We start from the raw sequence: 26,085 nt of genomic DNA, 5'->3' as shown, positions 1-26,085 counted from the left end.
GTCTTATAGTACAAAGCCCATATCTATCGACTACCGCTCTCTTTAACTTGACCGTTCACATATTGTCTACGGAACATATAAGTTTTCTGTCAACCATTTATCACATCTTATAGGCATATGATTAATGGCTAATTGATTAGACACATTTAATGCAAAAGTCAAAAGCATTTATTAGCCGTCTGAAGCATTTATGAAGATAGACAAAAAAGATGGACAAGGGTTATATATATATCAGAATGGTACTATAAGAAGTTTGCTTCAACTATCTTAAATCCACCAAATGAGAAAAGTGTCCAATCCAACATTATTAAAAACTATAATTCAGAAGAATGAATGAGACATCTCATGCGAAGACATTAGTCAAAGGACGAGTGCATTTATTGAAGAAAATAAAGACGTTTGAAGTCTGAACACTATATAAAAGGAGAACTCAACATTCAAGAAAATGAGAAGCTTATTATTTGCAATATCCTTAGGATTCCTTTCGAGCACTCTTATCCGAATATATTCATTTTGCTCACTACAACCCTCGCTTATCAGAAAGATTATCCGATCATCTAAGGATCTGCCAGAATTACTCAAATCCAACTGTTGATTGAAGATCAATAAGCAGACTCAAGGGATTTGAGAAACTGGGTTTAAATGACTCAGTCAAAATCACAAATGTCAAAAGAAGTTTGATAAAAACTTAGAATTTTATCTTTGAGAATATAGAAGTTCCGTGATAGGCAGTTTCCAAGTCCTATATATTCTCGGAGTGAGTGAATTGCAAGACGTTGTAATTACCAAAATCTTATAGTGGATTCCTTCATGTGTGAAAGAAGAGAAGACGTTCGAACTTTCATAAAATCTTGTGTCATTTACATTACTGCTTTTACATTTTTTTATTGTCTTTATCACCTAACTGTGTGTTGTTTTCGCACTATTTAAAGTTGCTCATACAAATTAAGAAGTTGAGAAAAACAGTTGAGTGAACTAACATTCACTCAACTATTAGCATTTCAAGAAAAAGTTTTTAGAGTGTGTATTCCTCCCACTACACACACCCGATCCCCAAAAAAATTCGATTAATAACATAATTTAAAAAACAAAATAAATAAATTTTGAGGTCCTCTTTTGATATCATATACGTTTTTTCCGTTTATATATATATATAAAATCGAGTAGCTCGCGAGTTACTCGAACACATACCTAGAATACTCGAGCTCGATTATAAATTTGATCTACTCGAACTCGACTCGAGCTCAATTTGACCGAGCTCTAGTCAAGGTTTGACAGAGCTGCTCTCGAGTTGCTCACGAGTAGTTTGATTCATTTTCACTCGTACCATAGTGTTGGATAGAGTTGTAAGACTCCCCGTCCCGCCTTGCCCCCACCTGCGCCCCGTTGGGGTTGATCCGTTTAGATCCGTCTCCAAACATACCATAAAAACTCCAACCTGCCTCGTTCCGCCGCGTGTTGTGGGCTAGACTGACTAATTTGCCAAAATTTTAAAAGATAAAGTAATTCAAAAAAATTCAAAAAAAATAGTATTTGAGATTAAATATATAATTTTGATGTAATAATTATATTTTGGATAAAAAAAATTAAAATTTCAAATAATATAAATAAATATTTAATCATAAAAAATAATAACATAAGATATTATAAATATATCAAATACTAGTTTTAAAATTTTTAAAATCTCATTATTCAAAGATAAATATTTTATGTTCATAATTAAAAAAATTTATTTTTTAAAAATTAGTGGACAGCCCGTCCCATCTCAATCGGCGGCCCGTTTGAGTTGGCCCATTTAGACCATCTCCAACGGTGCCCGTGATGGATGAATGGTGAGTGTTCGATTAATCTTCCTTAGGTAAAAAATCAAAACCCTCGGCAGCAGCCGCAAAATGTTCTCCATTTCTCCCTGCTCCGCCGTAGTTTTTCAGCCGCAGCGACAATCGATTCCTACTCGATCGAATTTATTTGCCAGAAACTCAACAAAGAACGGGATCTCAGAAACCTTGTCAAAAAATTCAAGCGCTACTCCGCTTCTGACGTTTTCCGCGCCCAGGCAGGAATATATGAGACAACCGTACGCCGCCTAGCCTCCGAGAATTGCTTCGAATGGATCGAAGAAATTCTCGAGCACCAAAAGAAGTTCAAGGATGACGTCTCCAAAGTGAACTTCAACGCCAGGCTCATCAGGCTGTATGGCCAATCACGCATGTTCGATTGTGCCAAGAAAGTGTTCGATGAAATGCCGGAGAGGAATTGTAAGATAACTGTGAGGCCTTTGAATGCACTTTTGTCCGCATGTCTTTATGCTCGAAAATACGATGAAATGGAGGCTATTTTCAAGGAAATGGAGATGAAGTGGAAGGTGAAGCCGAGTGTGGTTTCATATAACATTATGATTGAAGGGTTTTGTAAAATGGGGAAGGTGGATAGTGCGCTGGCTCTTTTTGATGACATGGTGAGAAAAAGTGAAGTGAACCCAAATTTGATCTCGTTCAATACTCTTCTTAAGAGGCTGTACTTGGATAAAAGGTTTGGTGATGGCGAAAATATGTGGAAACAAATGGTTAAATGGAACTTAATTCCGAATATTATAAGTTATAATACAAGGCTTGATGCGTTGGTCGATGAGAAAAAACTTGATGAAGCACGCAAATTGATCGATGAAATGGGTCAAAATGGAATAAAGACCGATGTAATTACTGATATCATGGTGCGCCGGATACGTCTATGGGAGACATTGAAATCATGATTTGTGCTTCGCGCTTAGCAATGAGCTGTCTTTATAAACTTAAACTGGCATGATTTGGTATCTTTGTTCTTCTTTTGCAGTTTAAGACCATCAAGAAACAATTTTGTGTTCTTTTTTGTTTCCGCTCGTCGCCTGAGTTATCCATTGTAGCGGAACTGAAATAAAAACTTCTTGACTTTATTTTGACATTTAGTAGTGATCAGCATCTTTCATACAGATTGAAGTTTAGTTGAATTTTGCATTAGTTTTCATTTGTGGAAATGAATAGATATGCATAATCTGGTTAAAATCTTCAATCAAAAAGTAACCCCCTTCTCCTTCAAGTACGCCACTGATTGATCATATATTTCTTCAATTCCATACTCAAACTTGAACCCCTCGTTCAGAAGTTTGTCTGATGAGATTATCAACTTGGCTTTCGACGGGACGTCTCCTAAACTGAAGGTTATCATGAACATAAAAAAATTGGCGCAATTTATCCGAAAAATAGTCTAGTTTAAAGAAGACAATGCTTACTCTGTCGGTAAATTGTACATAGGGTATCTCTGTCTCAGAAAATCTGCAAGCTCACATACACTGGTGTTCACAGCACAGCAAATGTATCGGCCATAAGCCGTATCCTTTTCAGCGACTAATATATGAGCCCGGCAGACATCCTTTACATGAGACAAAGAGATTGACCCCGACAGCTTTTGCATCCCATTTAAGCTATTCATAAGAAATTTATTTCCTGCATTTTTATTTTTTTTTACTTAATTATGCCATACTGTGAGGTATATAAGCTTTGACCTGGAAAATATTTAGATACCTATTATCAACGAGGTTGCGAGAGTGACGCTGCCGGGAATCTGTGGAGTAAGAGAAGGACCAGCCATTAGAGGAGGAATGACCGTAACAAGGTCGATGTTGTTTTCCACGGCGAATTTCCATGCAGCCTTTTCAGCCAGTGTCTTGGAGACAAGATACCCCTGGAATATAATGGTGTTGTAATTGTTGTCTTTCAGCATAAACATATAAATGGCCTGCCTGCCCATATTCTACATATCTATTCACCATCTTAAATCATTTTAAAATTTGTTTCACATGCCATATTCTACATATCTATTACTCCCAAAAAGATGTTTAGTGGAGATATGACATACTCTTAATAGGAAAAGAACAGTTACCCAAGTTGGGGGCTTGGCAGAAGTGAGGAATTCAACATCAGTCCAGTTGTTTTCATCCATCACCATTAATCCTGTCTCATTTAGCTGATTTATACTCACTGTAGCAGCAGATGATGTCAAAACAACACGCTTAACAGTTCCGGCTTTCGCGCAGGCTTTCATTACGTTAATCACTCCCTGAATCGCTGGTTTTATCATGTCATTCTGCATGCAAAATGGGAATTATGATAATCTACTTAATTAAGATTTAATGAATCAAGCAATTTTTTTTTTTTTTTTTTAATACTTGAGGATCTTCAGAAGCAAAGTTGACAGGCGTGGCAACATGAAACACAAAGTCGCTCCCAGCGATAGGGTCATCGAAGCTGGTTTCATCTGTTAAATCCGCCTGGAATATTTCCAGGTTTCCCAGATTTTTCAATGCCAGCAGGTGAGAAATCTTCTCATTGTTTCCTGAAAAAATTAAATCCCCGAGAAGAAACCGGTAAGTATGTCGCGGCTTCTAGCATTTGACGATCGATCACGGTTTAATCATCTTTATAAAAATATCATCAATATATTATTTTCAACCACACACAAGTTTTTTATTCATCCACAGAAGAAGAAGAAGAAAAGAACAAGAGGTACTAACCCTTGTCCCGCACCGTTGTGTTAACTGAATAGCCTTTCAGAAGCAATAACTTGACAAGTAAAGAAGCCATAAAACCAGTGCCACCAACTACACACGCACTTCTTGGTTGAGATTCCATTATATTTTCTACTTGTTAATTTGCATGCAATATATGTATATATATATATGTCAAAGTGAAATATCAATGAATTAGGTGTCACCGCATATTCACATCACCAAACTTTCAGCCGAGGGATCGATAGGCGTTGGCGATTGGTTGGTCTTTTGGAACACAAACCGATAGAAATATATTTAATTTTAAACTTCCTTCTTGATTCGATGTGTGAGTATAATATAATCTAATTAACTAATTTTAAACTGAGAGATTATTTTATTATTCATCAAAATGATACTCATTTTTAATATTTTTTTAATTTACTAATTGTACGAGCACGCAATACGTGCAGCAAAATTCTAACGCTATATAAAATAAGAGATCATAATATAGTATTTTTAGTGAAGAGTTTTTTCTAATCCTATATCTTCATTTAATTCATCTTTACTAATTTCATTTTATTCTTAAATTTTACATTGGAAAAAAAATTAATTATGAAGTATTTTAAGGACAAATCATACACGATATATACATAGTGTTCATATGATTATACTATACACACAATGTGTGAACATATATAGTAGCTAGTCATAAATTAAATCGCAACAACCGCTTAATCTATCTTAAGAGAACTTCATGATTTTTATATAAATTGAAAAACTTACATTTTAAAAAATAAATATAGAGACGATTATTTTGGTCAACATTTATCTATACTTACTATTAATACCATATCTTTCCCTAATTGTCCTAATGTGATATAAATATAACATTTTTGTTTTATTTTGTTTTATTTGAGTTCTTTGTCCATATGATTATAAGTTTTAGCTTAGGAAAAATTGCTTTTTTGATCCTCTATGTTTGTCACTTTGCGATTTCAGTCTTTTATATTTTCAGATTTCAATTTTAGTCCGCTATCTTTATTTTTTTGGCAATTTTAGTCCTTTTTCCGATGTGGCGCTGATGTGGCACCAATTCAGTGCTGATGTGGAGCTGATGTGTACAGTGTCACTTAAGCATTTTTTAATAAAAAGGACCAAAATTGCAAACAATCAGAACATGCAGGACTAAAACTGAAATGTGAAAACATAGATGACCAAAATCGCAAAGTAACAAACATACATGACTAAATTTTCAATTTTCCCTTTATTTTGTTTATGATTTTTTTTTTTATGGGATGTAAGAACAATTTTGTTTATATTGGTTTTTGATTAAAGTCTGTATTATGAGGCTTGTTGTTTTTGAATGTTATTTGAAAACAACGCCGATGTCAACCAACCCCGATCTTGGGGCGTGACATGTATGCTACGTCTCTGGACGCCTGTCTTGGAAGCTCCAAACTTGACTTCGAAAGGTCCGATCGTCTTCGAACTGTTCGATCTTCCACTTCGAACTATCTAGTCTCTCATGTTGCCCATATGTTAACAACATTTTAACACCTCACGACGCATGCAGTTTGGATGCTCCGATCCACCCTTTGTGGTGTCCGAACTTGTCACTTGTCAACCTCCTTTTGACAACTCATTAGTGTATGTGTCTGCTAGAAGGTTCGAACAGCGATCGGTTGGTCCGATCTTACCTTCTACTTGCAAACCAGTTCAAATGGATCCAAGCAACTTGGGTCTCCGGATGAAACGACCCTAACTCTATAATTAATAAATAAATATGCGGAATTTTTTTTTTATTTTATATACTTAGTAAATAAAATATGTACATATATGCCCATACATATATGCACAGAATAAAAAGATTTAAAAATAAATAAATAAATAATTAAATACTTAACTAAAAATGCATTCTTTAAATAAAATAAATATCTGAGTCAAACATTTAATTAAAAATACTGCATAAGTAAAGTGATTAAAGTTTGCATGCACTGACAATATTCAATACAATATTCAAAACTCCCAACCTCTGAAAAATAATATAAAATATGTAACGTGCTGACATAATTAAAAACATGCATGTGACTCAGACATCTATCACGGTCACGGGGTCACTGCATGTCCGCTCATAGGTCCTCGCCGCCGGTAGGAGCTACATCCTCCTCTACGAACTCACCTGCACCATACCAGTGTAGTGAGCCTAGAGGCCCAACATGCTAACATAACAAGGGTTTAAAATAATTTAAAACAATTAAATACTAATACATACATATACATGAAGGAACATGCTTGAAAATATCATAACATAACATAACTTAACTTAACTTAAATAACATAATACATAAACATTGTTGAGCAATTATTTTCTAACATCGCATGGTTGTATCCGTAGTGTAACCTTAAATCATACATTAAATACTGATCAGCGTGGAAACCAACGTACGTGGCGGTGACGAATCACCTCTTAAATTGGCAGTAAACTGCCCTTCAATAGGTCACATATGGGGACGAATCCCCCTTAAATTGTCACACTACTTCAACTTCCAACATAAAATATTTTATTATTACTCAACCTTAAACATTTAATTATGCATAAAATTATTTCATGAATGCATGTACTTAATTAAAATGTGTGTCCTTCATATATATTTAATTTAAATTTTTTACTAACATATAAATATTAAAATAACTTCAATGCATGAAAATAATTAAATATATAATCAGGACACATGCAATTTTCTCATGGATGGTCCTGGACTGCTGGCCCTAACACTCAAGCTCATTTACTTAAATCTGGTCCATAAACACTGAGACTGGCCCAATAACATACTTAAGCCCAATAAAATTATTCTAAGCCCAATTAAATTAATTAAAGCCCATTTAAAACATTCTAAGCCCAATAACAACTTAAACTGGCCCAATGGGCCCAAAAGCCCAAAGACTGGCCCAATAACTTTTATGGGCTCAAAAGCCCATAAAATTATTGGACTAACTTAATTAAAATTTTAAAAGTCCAAATAAAATTAATTGGGAGTCCAAATAATTTTATTTCAAATTAATTGACCCAAAAACCCATTAATTCATAAAATATTTTAAAAATAAAAAGACTTGAGCCCGGACCACCAAACCCGGACCCGGACCCACTTAACTTGACCCACAACTAACCAGACCCGACCCAGACTCTTGACCCGACCCGGAACCCAAACCTAACCCTTAACCCGTAGCCCCTCTTTCCCTGCAGCCGCGAGCAGCAGCCCTTCTAGGGCTGCTGCCGCCCTGCTCCGGCCACCCCTGGCCGGAGCCCCGCCGCCCAGACTTAGCCCACGTCTGGGCGGTTCGAACCTAGACCCTGGCCCAGCTCCATGCAACCCACAGAGCCGAGCCCGAGCCACCTTCCTATAACCCTAACCTGCGCACGCCTATGACCGAAACTGCATCAGCTGGTTTCCTGGGCTCGTTTGGCTCGAACCACTCGAGCCACTCGAGTCCAGGCCATCCCCACACCTCCTAGGATCCTGACCAGCAGTCATACCAGCCATGGTTAACCAAAAACGTGAGCATGATCAAGAAACCAAAGAACAATGCGCATACAACCAACACCCGAATAGATTTCTGAAAATTCTTAATAATTTTTGATGCACACACAACACACACGTAATATACTGATATGGCACGAAATTAAGAGAAAGAATCATGCCTTTCACCGATGAATTCAAAGAACGAATTGCGTAGAACGTTTCTCGGGACGACGAACGATGAACACCCCTTCAAAACCGGGCTATGGAGTTCTCGAGGATTGCTAGATGAAGAAGATGAAGATGGAGGAGATGGAGTGACGGCTGAATAAGGTGAGTGATCGGGTGGTTTGGGTAGATTAGGTTTTGGGGTTTTAAATTTTTAATTAAAATAGGTTTTAGGATAATTAAATATTAATAATGGTTTTAATACTAAAATATATAACTTAAAAGCTCCAACTAATACTTAAAAAAAATCTGATACTAAAATAAAAATCCCAAAATATTAAATTAAAGGAATTTTAAAAATGCTAAAAAGTCAATATTTTGGCTAATTTTGAATAAAAATGGACTCCTAAAATATTATAAAATTAAATACATAAAATTTTGAGATAATAAAACTCAAAATAATATTTTAGGGCTCTAAAAAGGCTCATGAAATTAATTGGCTAGAAAGTTGTCATCTCGTCCGTCCACGGTCCCGTCTACGCGATAAAATAATTAAAATACTAAAAATCATAAAATCACTAATTTATGGGTTAAATGCTTAAAAAAATAAATTAAATCATGCACAAATAATTCACATAATTATTTAACCCATAAATCTAAAATTTAAATAATTAAATTTCCTAATTATGCATGCGGATTTACGTATTTAAAATACCAGGTGTTACACCGGACTTCCCGAATCATTTTCAGACATCCAGTAGTTGGTTTTTCACTTGTTTTTAACGCACTTAAATCCCCTATAGTGGGGCTCCCACAACACCATGTGATGTGGTAGTAATTTGGTAGCAAATATATTAATTTATGGCAATTATTTAAGATTTGAAACTATTAACATTTTTTTCACGTTTCAACATTTCATAATTTTAATGATTTATTATCCAATTTAAATTTAGCATATGGAGATTAGTAAAAAAAAATTCTATTAATAAGTTGATAGAATATTACAATTGATAAAATAATGATTAGCTTGACATTAAAAAATTATTTAAAGGGTAAATTCTTTAAATATTAAATTCTTATTAAATTTATTTTAAATGAAATAATATATATTTATATTAATATATAAAGTTTAGTTTTATTAAGTTAAATTAATGGTTTTAAATTTAAATATTATTATATTATTGATAATATTTTTATTTTTTAACAATTTCTTATTAGCTTGACTTAAAAAATTAAATATTAACAAAAAATTAATTGAAGGATAAATTTTTGCGATATTAAATTCCTCTTAAATTTATTATCAAAATTATTTTTATCGATTTTTTCCCTAAAGTATTTTAATTTTTGATTTCATCAAATTACTATTATTTTACAGTAGCAAAAAATAATAATATTACTTTTTATCTGTAATTTTATCATTATCAATTATTATTTCTAAGAAATAAAAATTGTGTATAAATATATCACAATAATACAAAGTAATAAAGTAAAATAAATTTTAAATTTAGAAAAAATCATTAATCATTAAAATTAACAAACATGGGAAAAAAGTCAGCAAAACTAAATCTTACACAATTAGCATAAATTAATTTTGTTATCGAAATTACTCTCACGTGTTGTGGGAGACCCCACTGCAAGGATCCAATTTCGTTTTTAACATAAGAAAGCCCTTGAAGGGAATATAGTTAAAATGATCTTGTAAGTTTGTCCATTTTGTGTTTTGGTCCTATAAATATTTAATTTTGAATCTTGGTCCTACAAGTTAAGTTATAATTGGCTTTTAGTCTTTTTTTCATATAGTTTTGACGTGATATCAGAAAATGATGACGTGACAGCTAAAAATGTTCACGTGAAATTGAGAAATGATGATATTTTTGTTGTGACATTAACACTTAAATGCCATGTTTTCGAAACTGGATTGTATCGACCGGTTCGAACCAGAACTGGTCACTGGTCTGATCCGAAACTCTCAAAAAATCGTTTTAACGGTTGAACCGAAAAAACGAACCAAAAATCTGAAAACCAGTTTATCAATTTTTTTAAAAAAATTATTTTTTTATTTTAAAAACTTAATTTAATATATTATTATATATACATGATTATTTGAAATTTTTTCTTTAATAAATATATTATTTATTAATATTAAAGTTTTTTAATTATTTTATTTATTTTTTTTAAAATAAAAATAAAACTAATATTTTGAATATATTTATATAGTTATTTAGTTTTCAAAAACTACAATAAATATATATATTTTCTATTTATAAATTTTTTAGGTATTTATAATTTAAAATATATTATTAATTATATTATATTATATAAGCGGTTTTTCGATCCGACCGTTCAGTTAAAACGGTACAATCAGTTAGACCGTTTTTTTAAGTTAGATTGGTTTGATCACCAGTTCGGTTATAAAAACATTGTTTAAATAAAAAGAACTAAAAACCAAAACATAACTAAACTTACAGGACTAAAACCAAAAATTGAATACTTACAAGACCAAATCACAAAACAAACAAATTTAAAGGACTATTTTGACTATTATCCCGCCCCTTAAATCGTGTTTTTACCATTTCAGTTATGTTTAGCCTTTTAAAAATTTTAAAGGATAACTTGGATTGGGATGAGAAGTTTCAACCAAATATGTAAAGTAACAAATCTATGACACTCAATAATTCATATAAATCCCATGACATATAAATTGGATTTTAACATGCATGCGATCTAAAAAAATCTTAAAAGATCATCTTCAAGAGATAAGAAAAGTGAATAAATCATAAACATCTATAAAACCTAAATGGGTTGGGTATACGTCAGAGTATTGTAAACTCATTACACGATTCATATATGTACACATACCTAAATGGGTTGGGTACATGTCGAGCATTTGTAAAACCAGTTACAGGATCCATTAATGTGCACATACCTAGATGGGTTGGGTAAACATCGAACGTTTGTAAAACACACTACACTATCCATACTTGTTTAGATACAAAAATCGAATATTCATTTGCGAATTAACAAGTTGAACCCGGATAAGATACCCGTTCTAACTCGACCTAGTGAAAACCCTATAGACTACTTAGAGCATGTTAATAGTGAGATAAAGTTGTTGGGGATCCGCCGTATTCATCGTTCGATCCGCCACGCTTTTTCTTTCTTGTTCCTAAGCTACACAATAAGAACACAAAAACAAGAAACAAAGAAAACTAGAGATCAGAAACCGAAGCCAACACACAGTAGCAATAACACGAGCAAACTCAAAGATTTTGGGACTCAGACGCTACGACTCTCCAATCCACTGGCAATCCACGACGAAGGCCACAAAGGCTTCCCAACCCAAACTCACGCCTACACATAGTAGGAAATCCCAAGATACTATCTCATTCTCACCCATAGATCGACAGCCTCACAAAGAAGCCGATGGATTGAATTCTCACACAAAAACGAGGCGAGAGAGGACAGCAACACTACACCAAAGAAGAAAGAACCAAGCTACCTTCACTCCCTCAGTTCTTTCACATCAGACTTCAAGGGGATGAACGGCCGCCTCACTCTCTCGCCCTTTCAATCCTCAATCTCACGCCCTTCAATCCTCTCAATCTCTCGGCCTCACTCGTACGCACAGAAGAAGAACCCAAAGAAGAGGAGACACACCTCAGATGCAGAAAGAGAACGCACAACAAGAAGGAGGAGGTAAATTTAGCTTACTGATTAGGGATATGGGGATTAATATAGTTTGGGTAGTGGGCTGGGAAAATAAAGGGTAGTTGGGCCAAAACCCAACAATCTCCACATTTTGGCCCAACACCGATTCACTAGTTACGAGAGTAACCTACAACAATCATCATCGCCCCACACAGAAAACACAAAGTTAGTTCAAGAATAAATATACAACAAACACAAAGTGAGCTACAACACTACACCGAAACAGAACACATCTGTTAAAAATATCAAAGTTTAAAGACTTTTCAACATGTTCAGAATCAAGACTTGAACCACAAAAATGATCCACCTCGTTTGGAGCCGAGGCAAGTTCTGAAAAATATGAGACATAACTATTTTTCACACAGAAAAATAGATAAAATAAGCTAGCAGATTTCACACAAAAAATGCAGACACATGTGAATCACAAAGAAACACAGCGAAAACAACACGGAGATGGAAACACAACAGTACCAATTATGGAAACACGATAGTATCCCATAAACAATGGCGAGATGGAAACACGACAGCAACAACCAAGCACAGCTGAGATGGAAACACAACAGTAACCAAGCATGGAAATACAACAGTATCCAACATGAAAAAAAAACCACGGATATGAAAACACAACAGTAATCAATCAAGCAAATAAATCCTAGGATTCTACTACGTAATCCCAACACATAACATCCGCACCCAGTGGTTACGCTACTAAAGCGATAAAAAAAGGTTCCAGCCAATTTACCAGAACGAAACCCTAAGTAAAAGTTTCAGTTCCTGGCTAACCGAAGGCGACGACAACGGACAACGAATGTAACGGCACAACGGGTAGCCCAAGCAACCAGTTGACAGCCCAACGTCCAGCAGGCAGAGCTGACCAGTCGGCGGCGGCGGACCAATGGCAACCAACCCATGGCTCTGATACCACTGTTAGGAATTCATAGTCCTCGTCGTTTATCTTTGATACCACTGTTGAGAATCCGGTGTTTTCAATGTTCGATCCGCCGCGCTTCTTCTTTCTTGTTCCTAAGCTTCATAATAAGAACACAAACACAAGAAACAAAGAAAACCAGAGAACAGAAACCGAAGCCAACAAAAACAATAGGAATAATGTGAACAAACTCAAAGATTCCGGGGCTCAGACGCTACGACTCTCCAATCTACCGGCAATCCACGACGAAGACCACAAAGGCTTCCCAACCAAAACTCATGCCTACACATAGTAGGGAATCCCAAGACACTGCCCCACTCTCTTACACAGATCGGCAGCCTCACAAAGAAGCCGATGGATTGAATGCTTACACGGAAACGAGGCGAGAGAGGGCATCAACACTACACCAAAGAAGGAAGCACCAAGCTACCTTCACTCCCTTAGTTCTCGCACAACAGACTTCAAGGGGATGGACGGCCGCCTCACTCTCTCGCCCTTTCAATCCTCAATCTCACGCCCATTCAATCCTCTCAATCTCTCAGCCTCACTCTTACGCACAGAAAAAGAACCCAGAGAAGAGGAGGCGCTCCTCAAAAGCAGAAAGGGAACGAGCATCAGAAAAGAGGAGGCGCAGTCAGCTTACTGATTAAGAATAGGGGGATTAATATAGTTTGGGTAGTGAGCTGAGAAAATAAAGGGTAGTTGGGCCGAAGCCCAACATGTGGGATGAAATTGGTAATTTCATTGCACGATAATGTCAACGATGATAATTTATTTCTTGGTTTCACGATAATGAGATGATGTTGTAGAGAGGATGTTAAAATTTTATTTATTTTATTTTATTAAATATTTTTTTTATTTAAACACAAAATAAATTTACATAATTAAAAAAAATTTAAATTACACATAATTAAAATTTAAAAGTTTACACATGATGCGTTTATAAAAGCATAATTAAAAAAAACCAAACATAAATTTTTTTTAAAATGATATTTATATTTTTTTTAAAAAAATTTAAAGGCAAAATAATATTGACCATTGATCTACGACCGACCAAATCACCTTATCTATTCTTTTATATTTAATTTAAAAAATATTTTATTATTAATTTTATTTTTAAAATTTTTTTTAATAATTAAACGGTCAGGTTTATCTGGCCATTAGATAACCTATTTTATTTTTAAAAAAATAAAAAATCTATAGACTTCATCGCGTTGAGCCCACTTCTTCTTCACGGCCGACGGATCCTCGCCCTTGGAGAGGCGAGAGAGGGACGGATGATTCTGTGCTACCTCATTCGGACACTGTTTGAATGGGAATCCAACGACCCATATTTTTTTGCATTTGAGATATTTACGTAAATATCTCAAATACAAAAAAATTGAGCCTTTAGATGCTAGCGTAGAGAGACCCGAGAGGTACTGGGCCGAGTGGCCCAACACCCTCGGCCATTGAAGATGGCCTTAGATGAAAGGTAAAGGTTGAAATTTTCGTTTTATATATATTGGCTCCGGGATCTTCTGCGTGTCCCCTCCTACAAAACCCTTACCTAAATCAGTTTCAACAAAAAAGTGGCATCTGATTTTCACAGTTTTACAGGTGTAGATTCTCTCCAATTTTCTTAAACCTAATTTTATGGTTGTTTTAGATGGGAGGATTTGAAATCTATAGATTTTAATATAATTTTATAATTAATTAATGGAATAATAGATTAAAGTTACTTATCTGTACATTATTATTATTATTAGTTATATATATACAAATTAGAATAGATTGGGAAATAAAAAAAACTATATAAACATGAAATGATTAGATTAGGTTTGATGTGTACGATGTTATTTTTCTAAACATCAACAAAAATATATTTGAAATATATGATTTTTAAGGAAAAATTATTTTTTTGGTCCGATATCTTTGTCACTTTGCAATTTTGGTCCTCTATATTTTTAGATTTCAGTTTTAGTCCGCTATCTTTTTTGGCAATTTTAGTCTTTTTTTCCGATGTGGCGCTGATGTGGCATCAATGAAATGCTGATGTGGAGCTGACGTGATTGTGTCACGTAAACATTTTCGAATAAAAAAGACTGAAATTACCAAAAATCGAAACATACAGGACTAAAACTGAAATACAAAAACATAGAGGACCGAAATCGCAAACTGAGAAATATAAAGCACCAAAATTGCAGTTTTTCCGATTTTTAATGACAAGAAAAACATGTGAAATACATATATTTGAAAGGTTCCCAAATTATCTTATTTAGCAAAGCCAAATCCAAGAAGTTTTAGATATGTAAATTTGAATGATTTGAAATACAAAGATACTATATAAACATGAAATGATTACATTTGATGCTTATTGTGTTATTTATCTAAACCAAAAAAAAATATATATTTGAATATACTTGAAATCCATAGATTTAAATTTGTCATTCAAGATCAGGAAGTTTTAGATTGTGATTTGTTTGTGGGACTCTACTAATCTTCAATCTCTTTATAAACTCGGACTGGATCAGTAGCCTTTAGAAATTTTGTAGCTTAGCTTGAAGGATTCTGATTCAGCATGAATATATATGTCAACTGGAAACGACTCCCCAGAGAAAATGGTCTCATTACCCCATGAATTAGTTACTGAGATCTTGAGTTGGTTGCCTGTGAAATCCTTAACTGGATTCAAAACTGTGATATCCGTGACCAAATTCATGGTATAATAAAGAAAATATATTTAAATATATTTTTGTACCTACTAGTGAAATAAAAACTAAGATTTCTAATTTCAATTGTTTTGGCTAAATCTCGGTTCTCATATTATACTTATTATTTTACATGTAAAGAAAACTTATTATTTTTATTGACTAGTATTATTTTCAAAATAATGATTTATCTCAATTGTCATGTTGAGGTGGAATTATTAATGTTTAAAATTTTAAGAATGACATTATATCTAATTATTTTATATAATTATTGTTTGATTATTAATTAGGCTTAATGCCTCAATTGATTGTCTTTTAAAATTCTCAACCATGAAAACACATGTTCAAGTATATATCTTTATCCATTATAAAGTTCATAAAATCCATTTTTGTGTCCAAATTGTCAATATAGATAATTTATTTGTCATGTGTTAAAAATTATTGACTAGTCTTTAAATCAACAATTATACCATACTTACTATTTGTCATAAACCACTATGACTTATCAAATTCCTACCCACTAACCCATGTTTTCCCTCTCAATTTACTACCCACTAAACCAAATTCAATTCCTTACATTTAATGTGACCCTTTGAGTTGCTTGAAATTTTAGTAGAAATATACTACACTAGTCACATTCTCATTTCAATCCATAATATTCATAAAAAGAAAGAGAGATAAATTATATGGAAGACATGCATATTTCTTCTAAGAGTTAAGTTCTTGTGGCATCAAAGAGTTGGGCTTGACAAAGAGTAGATGAAGCTTTTAGAAGAATTTTATATCAATTATCGATTCAACAAGATTTTTCGGGTAAGTGGGCTTCTACCTTTCTTTTGTGTAATATAAGTTTCTATACTTATATTTATTTTTGTGTGTGAGTTAAGTTTTATAAAATAAATACTTATACTTTTGAAAATTCGATCGGCATGATAATATTCGTTTCACTTTGATATATATTATTTGTTGGCTATTCGTGATATTATTTGAAGCATGTTAGAATTATTTGGAAATATTTGAGATGCACTGTTAAGAGTCGATTTAGAAATGGTTAAGGAATTTCCGACGATTTGATTTGATTTGATTTGATATGGCCCTGATGCGGTGGGTTATAATAACCGTTCTTTTGGCCTCGCCCCTTAGAGGAGTAACATATAGGGGACTGATCAGTAGAACCACGGAAAATGAGATAATTAACCGTGCAATATTTGCTTTGTATTTGTTCGAATTCAGCATGCTTATTTTGTTTCGAGATTATAAAATATACATGAGTACATGTAAATATATTTTGGTGTTTATCGTGCTCGATCGGCCCCCACTTGCTGAGTGTTTTCCAAAACACTCACCCCCTTACTTTACTCCCCAGATAAGAATGAAGATGAGTTAGATGACGAAAAATATAATAAGTTCTGAGGTTGGTGAGGATGGATCAGTTCAAGTTGAAGAAATATTTTTACTTTAAATTTCAGTTTTGCTTCCGCATTGTTGCACTTGTGTTTTGTTCTCTGTAAAAACAGTTATTGTTTATGAAATAGACTGGTTTTTGGCAAGACTTGTACTATGAGGCTTGTTATTTCAATGTTAAATTGTTAAACAATGCCGATGTCAACTAGGCCCGGTTTCGGGGCATGACAAAAACCGTGTGCAAGCCGTGGCGTGACACCATTCAAGAACATGATTTCACCCATCTACATATGATCCGGTTTGCTTTAAGAGACCGCTCTAGGAACTCGTTTGAAGCATACACCCCAGAATGCGATTTCGACGACTTCATGAAAGAGAGTTCTGTTAATGGACTGATGTTGGAAAGATGTCCATCGGCCAATAAATACCGCATAAGAAACCCTTCAACGAAAAGCATTCTCCATCTCCCTAGTCCAAAGCACATTGAACCAGCCAACATGTGCATGTCCATCAGATTCATCGCCAAAACCAAATAATACAAGTTGGTGTCTTTTAACTTGGACAAAAAAACAAACCGGTTTGGCTTTGAAGTTCTAACGATTGGGGTAGATTCGGCTTGGAGGCCTCTCCATGTTCCTACTTACAACTTGGACATTAGTGCAATCGCGAATCGTGTCAATATAAGAAGTCGTTTCATTGATAATGTCTTGTATATATTGGTGCTTTCTATGGCTGGTGATCCGGGAGTGATCTGCTTCGACTGCGACCGAGCAATTTAAAGAGGTTGCAATCCCATCTTGCTTGTTTCTAGATCGGAATAATGTCCAGATCGTACGATGGAACGGAAAGTTCTCCATTACAAAACTAGTACAGGAACAGATTCATGCTTGGATATTGGAAGATTACAAGAAGGGCAAATGGGGTGATCAGAAAATCGTTATTTCGCCGGCTACCCGAATCTTGAAAGCTCATCCACAGTTCACGAAATATGGATGTGTTTATATAAGGGGATTTTTTGACAAGGCCAGAAATTTTAATTTGTATAATATTAAATCTGGAAAAGTCGAGAAAAAGAAATCTAAACCATCAGGAATTGAATATCGGGTGACTTATAGACCGAGCATGATATATTTCAGAGGAATGCAGCCTGAGTAAGGTAGTGTTTGCGAGAAACTTCTATGAATCACTTTTCAGTTTTTCATTCACGCGAAAGAAAAATTGAAAAATGTTCTGCTGAATGGTAGAAATATTAGCTATTGCTCTAGCATTTTATGTCAACCTCAAACAGCTTGTTCTTCTCTTTTACATTCAAGAACTGATTGCCTTAATTCAATTCCTATGATGAATTTAGTACTATCCGTGTATCCTTTCCGTGTTCCCTTTCATTTAATTCAACTTTTTATTTCAATAAGATCTGATTATATTGACTCCAAGGTATTACGACAAAAAGCGAAGACGATTATATCATATGCACTACTCAAAACTGATGGAACAAAGAGTGAATATCACAAATGAATGAAAATCTGCATCCACAATGTACTGTGTAATAAAAGTACTACTGATCGATATTCCAAATGCATGAAGAATCCTCTCAATACATATTTCGAACAAAAACGATGATTTGAATCGCTAGCGCATAATTTAAGAAGGGAAAAATTGAAAATTTAGTCCTTTGTCACTTTGTGATTTTGGTCCTCTATATTTTCACATTTCAATTTTAGTTCAGCATCTACATGTTCTGATTTTTGGCAATTTCGATCCTGTTTAATAAAAATGCTTACGTAGCAATGTACACGTCAGCTCCACATCAGCACTGAATTGATTAATGTCGCATCAACGCCATGTCGGAAAAAAGACTAAAATTGGCAAAAAAATAAAGATAGCGAACTAAAACTGAAATCTAAAAATATAAAGGATTGAAATCGCAAAATAACAAATATACATGAAAAACAATTTTTCCTTTAAAAAATTCCCACTCGACAGGTTAAACCAACAGGTGACAAAGGGCAACTCTCCACCTAGTTACATTTAAAAATCAAATTTTATGTGTTAGACAATGTCGTATACGAAAATATATACCACAACAAAAAAAAAAATGTAAAAATAAGCAACGTTTTAAATTCCTTATATTACACGATTTCAATATACAACACCTTGCTCGATTTTTAATATGTTTGAAGTGATTTTAAGGTTTGAGATTTTTGAGCTTTTGATAGTCAATAATTTCATTATTTTTTAAACCAAAATTAATATATTTTTGGTTTTTATCTTAATAAAAAATTTATTCATTTACTTATACCAAACACATGCAAATTCATACAATGGCGGAGCCAGAATTTCTGGTCTATCCGGGCTAAAACTTTAAGCTTTTGAATCTTTCAATATTTTGAATTGAGCTACCCGGGCTAACACCAAATTAATCCAAAATTTTTCAAAATTTCTATATACAAAAATTTGAAAAATTTCATAGCCCGGGTGCCACTGAACTCATATCCACTTGTGTATTTAAAATTAAAAAATATTTATAAGATGCAATAAAAATTAATTTATTGAATGATGGTTACATATTATTTATTTATTCTTTTGATTATACATAGGAATAAAACATAGTTAAGAATTAAGTTTGTGTCTCTCGTTTAACATGTATTTACCGGCTATAGAAAGAAAAAAAAATCTAGTTGTTAGATATAAAGAGAAATAACATCTAATAGGTACAACAATAGAATTTGATATGTATTCAAATATATTTTTTTAAAAAAAATTTGGCTTCACTCTTTTGGTAATATAGTAATATTAATTTTAGATATTATATTTATTTTTTATATATTATGTTTTTGTTATAGAAAGTTATATATAAATATATGTTAATTATTTTCATCATTTTTGTCTACAAACGTGGCCCCTCCTAATATAGAATCCTGAATCTACCCCTGATCATATTGTACACACAATGAGTGTACATATTAGCTAGTTAATTATAAATCGCAACAACCGCATAATCTATCTTAAAAGAACTTCATGATTTTTATATAAATTGAACTTTTAAAAAATAAATATAGAGACAATTATTTTGGTCAACATTTATCCATACTTACTATCAGTACCATATAATATAACGCTTGTTGAGAGTATTAGAACATTGACTATTGATATGTCATGTAACGTGACACCAATTTTGATCCAATTTTTCCAAGCCACCATGTTTGATATACAAATTTCATTTGAGTTACATATTAGTAATTTACAATATCTTACCAATTCTTTTTCATCTTTTTTCTCAACATAGATAAGATCATGAATAACTTTGTAATTTGCCTATCCATAATATTAGATGTTAGAAGAATATAATCACACGGATTATTTGATAAATAAAAATATATTATTCATAAATAAATAATTAATATATATTACATTACACACTAAAAATATAATATTTATAAACAAAACATAATATTTATTTATGTTATTCTACATGCACACAACACATTTGCTAACTGCAGTGTTCAAATAAGATCGATTAAAAAAGTTTAAATTTTTTGTGAAATTTTATAGAAAAAGAATACACTGAAATGCCCCATAAATGATTTCCATGCGCTTATTAAACTCCGACAAGGACCCAATGCCGTGTGTGTCACCATCGAATTAACTTTTTGTCTCTGTCGTCTCCAGTACTGCAGATTTATTGCAAAGCAATCATCCATTGTTTTTCACCATTTCTTGATTTACAGTAAAAAAAAGCACATCAATTTTCATGCCTGCTAATGGAAGAAAGTGGAAAACATGACAAAAGAAACGAGCAAAATTGAAATCCTACATTTGGTTTTTAATTTCAAGGTTTGTAAATAACTACAAAGCAGGGAAGAAGAGCCCTCGGGCTCAGCAAGTGAAGCTCTTCGATATTGGAATGGAGCCCCATTTTACCCGCCAATGAATCGAATCCCGATTGCCCCACTAATTCCTGGAAATTTTCCAGGGGCCGGTGCACTCTGCCTGCTATGACTCTGCAAACAATCAGGGCCTTTCTTGTCGATCCATTATCATCACATTCTTGAATCGATTCCAATGCTCTGCTGCTAGTTGAAGCCGTGAAGACCCCGATACCATTATTGCTCAGCTCTTTCTTAGTCGAAAACCCGTTTCGCAAAATCCGACAGACGTGGCAATTGTTCGATGTGCAGAGGCTGGAGGAGCCTTTCAGGCCGAGGGAGCACTCGACGGTGGCGCCGTGGAATCTAAGAAGCTCGTTTCCGTCCGCCAGGCAACGGGGATGCTTCTTCGCTAGCTTGTTGGCTTTGATTATGACTAGCTCCCGGTATTCCTCGAATTGTGCCAACATTTTCTGCATGTTGTGGACTTTCAGGATCCGCTCGATCGCAACACGGTTGTTCTTCTTGTTGTTTTCCGTGTTGCTGCAGCAGCTTGCTCGGCAGATTATTTCCACGATTCTTCTCGAGGAGTCTCCTTCGATCAGTTCAGTAACTACACCAGAAACGAAGAAACATGGAAAAATGATAAAAGATTCAGAAGGGAAAATCAAGCAAGATTCAATCCCAAAAACGTGTTTTACCAGCGTGCTTAGAGAGATGATGCTCTTCCATTGCTTCCCACTTCCCAAATTGTTCTCCACATTTATGACAGAACAGACCCCCATGAAACTCTGCTCCAAAAGAAGACCTGTGCCTTGTTGGCATCATCACTCCGAATCCAGAGGTTCGTCGTGAGACGCTACTCGCCGTTCTCCTAATCGGACTCCCTGAGATCCCTGGCTTCTGCCCTCGCCCGATTTGCAGCCTTCCAGGGCCAGGAGTCCCCGGCTTAAGCATGCCCACATAGTCCGATGCATCGCCATCGCCATCACCATCACCGCCACAGCGGTTGTTTGGAAAAGCTCTAATCTTGAGTTCACAAGTGGAGTTATCAAGCATGACCTCATGGGTGATCGGATACATGAGTTCACTGCTTTCAATGGATCTTGGACTGCAAATCTTGGGCTTCTCCGTGTGCCTCTTGCTTCCGTGGATCACAACATCTTTCAGATTCGCAATGGATTTAGAACAACCAGATCTCCCGCCTACTTTTTTCTTGGTCGAAATGTTGGGCAGAGCTAATTTGCTTCCATCTCCTTTGGGATCATGAACAGATCCTGGCTCTGTTTTACAGTGGAGAGATCTTTTCAGTGCAAACCAAACTGCAGGCATCTTCCTCGATCGATGGCCTAATTTTTTGGCTTTCTCAAACGCCGAAAAGATTCATCTTCCTCGATATTTGACTCTTAATAATTTCTTGGATCAGATATATATAGAAGATGGTAAAATCTTTGATAATAAGAATGGAAAAATATACTGTCAAGATCGAAACTTTCTCCGTATTTCCGTTTTCTTGAATTGGCGGTCTCATATTAACAATGTGGGCTGGTGGTGTTGCCTTTTTAGGACCAGCCAATTTGCCTTAAACGCAGTTAATCTTGGAGTTTGGCAATTTCGTGGAGTCGTAAATTTAAAACTGCAACACGCAAAATCAATTCCCTTCATAGATCCACTCATCACTGAGAAAATCATCGTATATTAATTATTCATCATATTAATTCTCTTTGATTGTTTTATTACTCCATAACATATGTTACGTTATACTTACAAGTCTATCGCAAAATGAAAATAAACCATAAGATGTTCATACACGAGCGATGAGCGATTCGATTAGCTGAGCCCCTACAACCCCACGATAAAATAAGAGATCGCTTTGTCTTTTTGGAATGACAATAATTTAATAGAATATAAGAAAATGTATCATGCAGTATTAAGAAGTATAATTTTAATATCAAAGTTTTGGTAAAATGCCGTCTAATTTAATAATTTTTTTTTGTTTTGAACGAAAGAAATTAACGAAGAAATTTTTAACTGATTTACCAATTGTTTCTTGTTATAATATTTGTAATTATAATCCGCATGTATTTTGTGAGACTGATCAATCTTTGTTATATTTATAATAAAATTGTAATATTTGTAGTATAAAAAGACAAAACAAAACTTTTTCATATGTTACTCAAATAGAAAACCAGTGCCATAAAATTGATTGATATGATTGTCTCAAAGATTTTTTGTGAATTAGTTGTATTATATTATTAATTATTGGAAAAATTGCATATATCACCCTTGTGAAATTTCGGGTTTGCTGATTATAACCCCCTATGAAAATTTTTTAAGCTAATAACCCCCTGTGATTCTAGATTTGTAGCATACACACCCTTTTCAGCTAAAAATTGACGAAAATACCCCTACATAAATTAAATGATAAATTAAAGTGTTCATAAAAGTCAAGGGTATTTTCGTCATTTTTTAACTAGAAAGGGTGTGTATGCTATAAATCTAGAATCACAGAGGGTTATTAGGTTAAAAAATTTTTATAGGGGGTTATCAGCAAACCCGAGATTTCACAAGGGTGATATATGCAATTTTTTCTTAATTATTTGATCACTTTCCTAATACAATTGTTTCAATTATCAATCCAATAAAAATATTAATAATAAATATCTCAATAAAATTTTGAAAAACAACAATAATAATATATATATAATTAAAAAGTAAAACTGACATAAATAAAATTAATATGGCGTTGAGGGAATTTCTGTCGAGCATTGGCTCTTAATAATTAAAAATTCTGTGGTATGAATACAGAGGCTAATAAAAAAAAAATTCAATGTCATGAAGGAATAAATAAATTAATTAAATTTTGGTGGGCATTTAATTGAAGCTAACCACCACTGGTCGGGCTGCACATTTATTAGCTAAACTTCTTCCTTCCGTCCACACCTAAACGGTTCGGGCCTTTCATAGATCGGTTTGATTTAGAAATGTCACCCGACCGGATCGGATCTCGGAATAATGGAATCGAATCAATCTTGGATATATATAATATATATATTATAGATTAAACTTAAATTGTTCAATAATATTAGGAAACTGATTTATTTTTTTAAAAATTTAATTAATCAAATCAATATAAAATTGAAGTACTCGATATCATATAAGGCTCCGCTTGGTACATGTGATGAGATTATTAATGTAAAGATAAGTTATGAGATATGTATATTTTAGTAATAATATTTGAAATAATAAAAAATATACATCAATTTGTTTGGTTGATTTTTTATGCGAAGGATTAAGAGTTGGATAAGAAAATTATACCCAAATTGCCCTTGGTCATCGTCCGATCACACTCTCACTTCAAAGAAAACATAATCACAAATCTCTTCACACTACTCCTCCTCTTTCGACACCCACAAACACACAGTTGCATCATCGGGTAATTTGAAATTGAATGAATACATTATATCATAGTTTTGTCCTACTGAAATCTCCTTCGTCGTCCCATCTCAATTATTAAACAAATCTTCGGTTGAACACCACAAAATTAAAACAAAAATCAATCTAAATAATAGTTTCAGAAAACTAGCTACCTAAAGTTAACAAAAAGAATGAAACACCACCCGATTCAAAAAAATTAAGATGCTCAAGTGGAGAAATCACCGTTTCAAGAAATCTATCCGAGAGGTGTGTTTTTTGGGAAGGTGACACCTTTTATTTCGAACCAAAAAAAAAGTGGACAAAGATTTACACTTTACTTTCAAGAAATCGCTCCAGATCTGTTGAAAGAGCTAGAAGAAGATTTCGGTAAAAGCTTGAAAGTGAGGTGGGTTGGTATAGTAGGGCACAAAAAAGGGATAAATTAGTAATTGAGCATTATTCTCCCGAGTACTGTACAAATGAGGACTCATAATACTTGCTCTCACGTGGGTTTCATATTCCATCTTTTTCAAGCCCATACAGTGAATTGTGCCGGGCCCATGGTTATCCAAGAATGTGCTAAAATCAATTCAAGCGTTGGACTACTTGCTAATCATTTAGTTATCAACCTTACCAAACGCTGCCTAAATATATCTTTTTTTTTCTAATAGTAAATTGTTCAAATAAAAACTTTCAGTAGGTTAAATGGTTTAATTCGTTTTGAAAAAAATTAACCATAATTAGTTTTGGAAAAATTTAGCCATCACAAAAGTGACTATTTAAATAGATGAAGCGAGAGAGTATTACATTAACTATAGCCGTCAAAATGAATCGGTGAGATATTAGACCAATCTGCAATCCATCAAAGCCTACCATTACTTGGTGGGTCGACAAAGTGAGCTGGCCCGCAAATTTTAGTTATAATTAGGGTTGAGATGTCGAACCAAAATATCAATTTTTTGGGATATCGTATCGAAATGTTTTCTATATATTAACATTTTTTTGTTATATCGAATTTTTTTCGGTATCAATATGGATTTTTTTCTTACCATAATTTTAAAATTTCGATATCGGTATCGATATGAATTTTTTCATACCAATATTTTGAATACGGTATACCGAAAACCCACCCCTAATTATAATTGGCTGGTTGAGGCGGGTTGACCCAGAACCCACCACTGCCGAATTGGGGCGAAGCAACCCGTCATTTATGTGAGTAAAAGAAAATATTAATATTGAGATAGGTTAGTTGTAGATAAATTATAAATTTAGTAAAATAGAGATCAGTTTTGTCACATGTTTTTTTTAATTAAATGAAGATTAAATATTTTGGATATTTTTTATTTATTAAAAATTATACCGTGACGCCAAAGTAGTTATTATAGGCATTCATGTATTATAATAGATAATGACAATAATAATAAGTGTATAATAATATAGACGTTTATAGTCTAATAAATATTAACTTAATTCAACAATATTAAATTAACAAAAACTCTTATAAGATAGTCTCAGACAATTTTGTGAGATGGTGGGTCTTTTATAATTTGGTCATCAATAAAAAAATATTACTTTTTATGGAAAAATATTAATACTTCTTACTGTAAATAATATAATTAGGATTGACTTTGAGACAGTCTCACAAAAAACCTACTCTATTAACTTAGTTCAATTATCAGCTCAACCCAAAGGAACGCATTTTTTATCCACTACTTTTCTTCTTGCCAATGAAAAGAACCCTTCATCATAAAGTGTGTGTCTATATATAGGTTTTTATTCAACCTACCTTACGAGTATTATCCCAATGATAGATCTAATGTCCTATGATTGTCACATCAACAATATCTCATTAATTACGTCT

The 26,085-nt window shown here is 33.7% G+C and overlaps 3 protein-coding genes across 3 annotated transcripts; 1 reads left to right on the top strand and 2 right to left on the bottom strand.

The window, feature by feature from the left end:
- The first annotated feature begins 1,821 nt into the window (after positions 1-1,821).
- Positions 1,822-2,916, top strand: LOC140890299 (small ribosomal subunit protein mS79 (rPPR3b)-like). Its single transcript, XM_073298061.1, has 3 exons — positions 1,822-1,832; positions 1,924-2,713; positions 2,833-2,916. Exons 1-3 carry the CDS (start codon positions 1,822-1,824, stop codon positions 2,914-2,916), a joined length of 885 nt encoding a protein of 294 aa, XP_073154162.1.
- A 132-nt stretch (positions 2,917-3,048) lies between these two features.
- LOC140890298 (anthocyanidin reductase ((2S)-flavan-3-ol-forming)) lies at positions 3,049-4,667 on the bottom strand. Its single transcript, XM_073298060.1, has 6 exons — positions 4,550-4,667; positions 4,205-4,371; positions 3,919-4,122; positions 3,561-3,720; positions 3,269-3,482; positions 3,049-3,190 (listed from the first exon to the last, which is right to left on the bottom strand). Exons 1-6 carry the CDS (start codon positions 4,665-4,667, stop codon positions 3,049-3,051), a joined length of 1,005 nt encoding a protein of 334 aa, XP_073154161.1.
- Positions 4,668-20,505: 15,838 nt separating this feature from the next.
- LOC140892297 (uncharacterized) lies at positions 20,506-22,408 on the bottom strand. The gene is made up of 2 exons (XM_073301140.1): positions 21,509-22,408; positions 20,506-21,420 (listed from the first exon to the last, which is right to left on the bottom strand). The coding sequence occupies exons 1-2, from the start codon at positions 22,137-22,139 to the stop codon at positions 20,771-20,773; spliced, it is 1,281 nt and encodes a 426-aa protein (XP_073157241.1). The 5' UTR covers positions 22,140-22,408; the 3' UTR covers positions 20,506-20,770.
- Positions 22,409-26,085: the final 3,677 nt, after the last annotated feature.

This window comes from Henckelia pumila, chromosome 3, assembly GCF_033568475.1.
Source record: "Henckelia pumila isolate YLH828 chromosome 3, ASM3356847v2, whole genome shotgun sequence".
NCBI classification, from domain to species: Eukaryota; Viridiplantae; Streptophyta; class Magnoliopsida; order Lamiales; family Gesneriaceae; genus Henckelia; species Henckelia pumila.
This window is presented reverse-complemented; position numbering and strand designations above follow the sequence as displayed.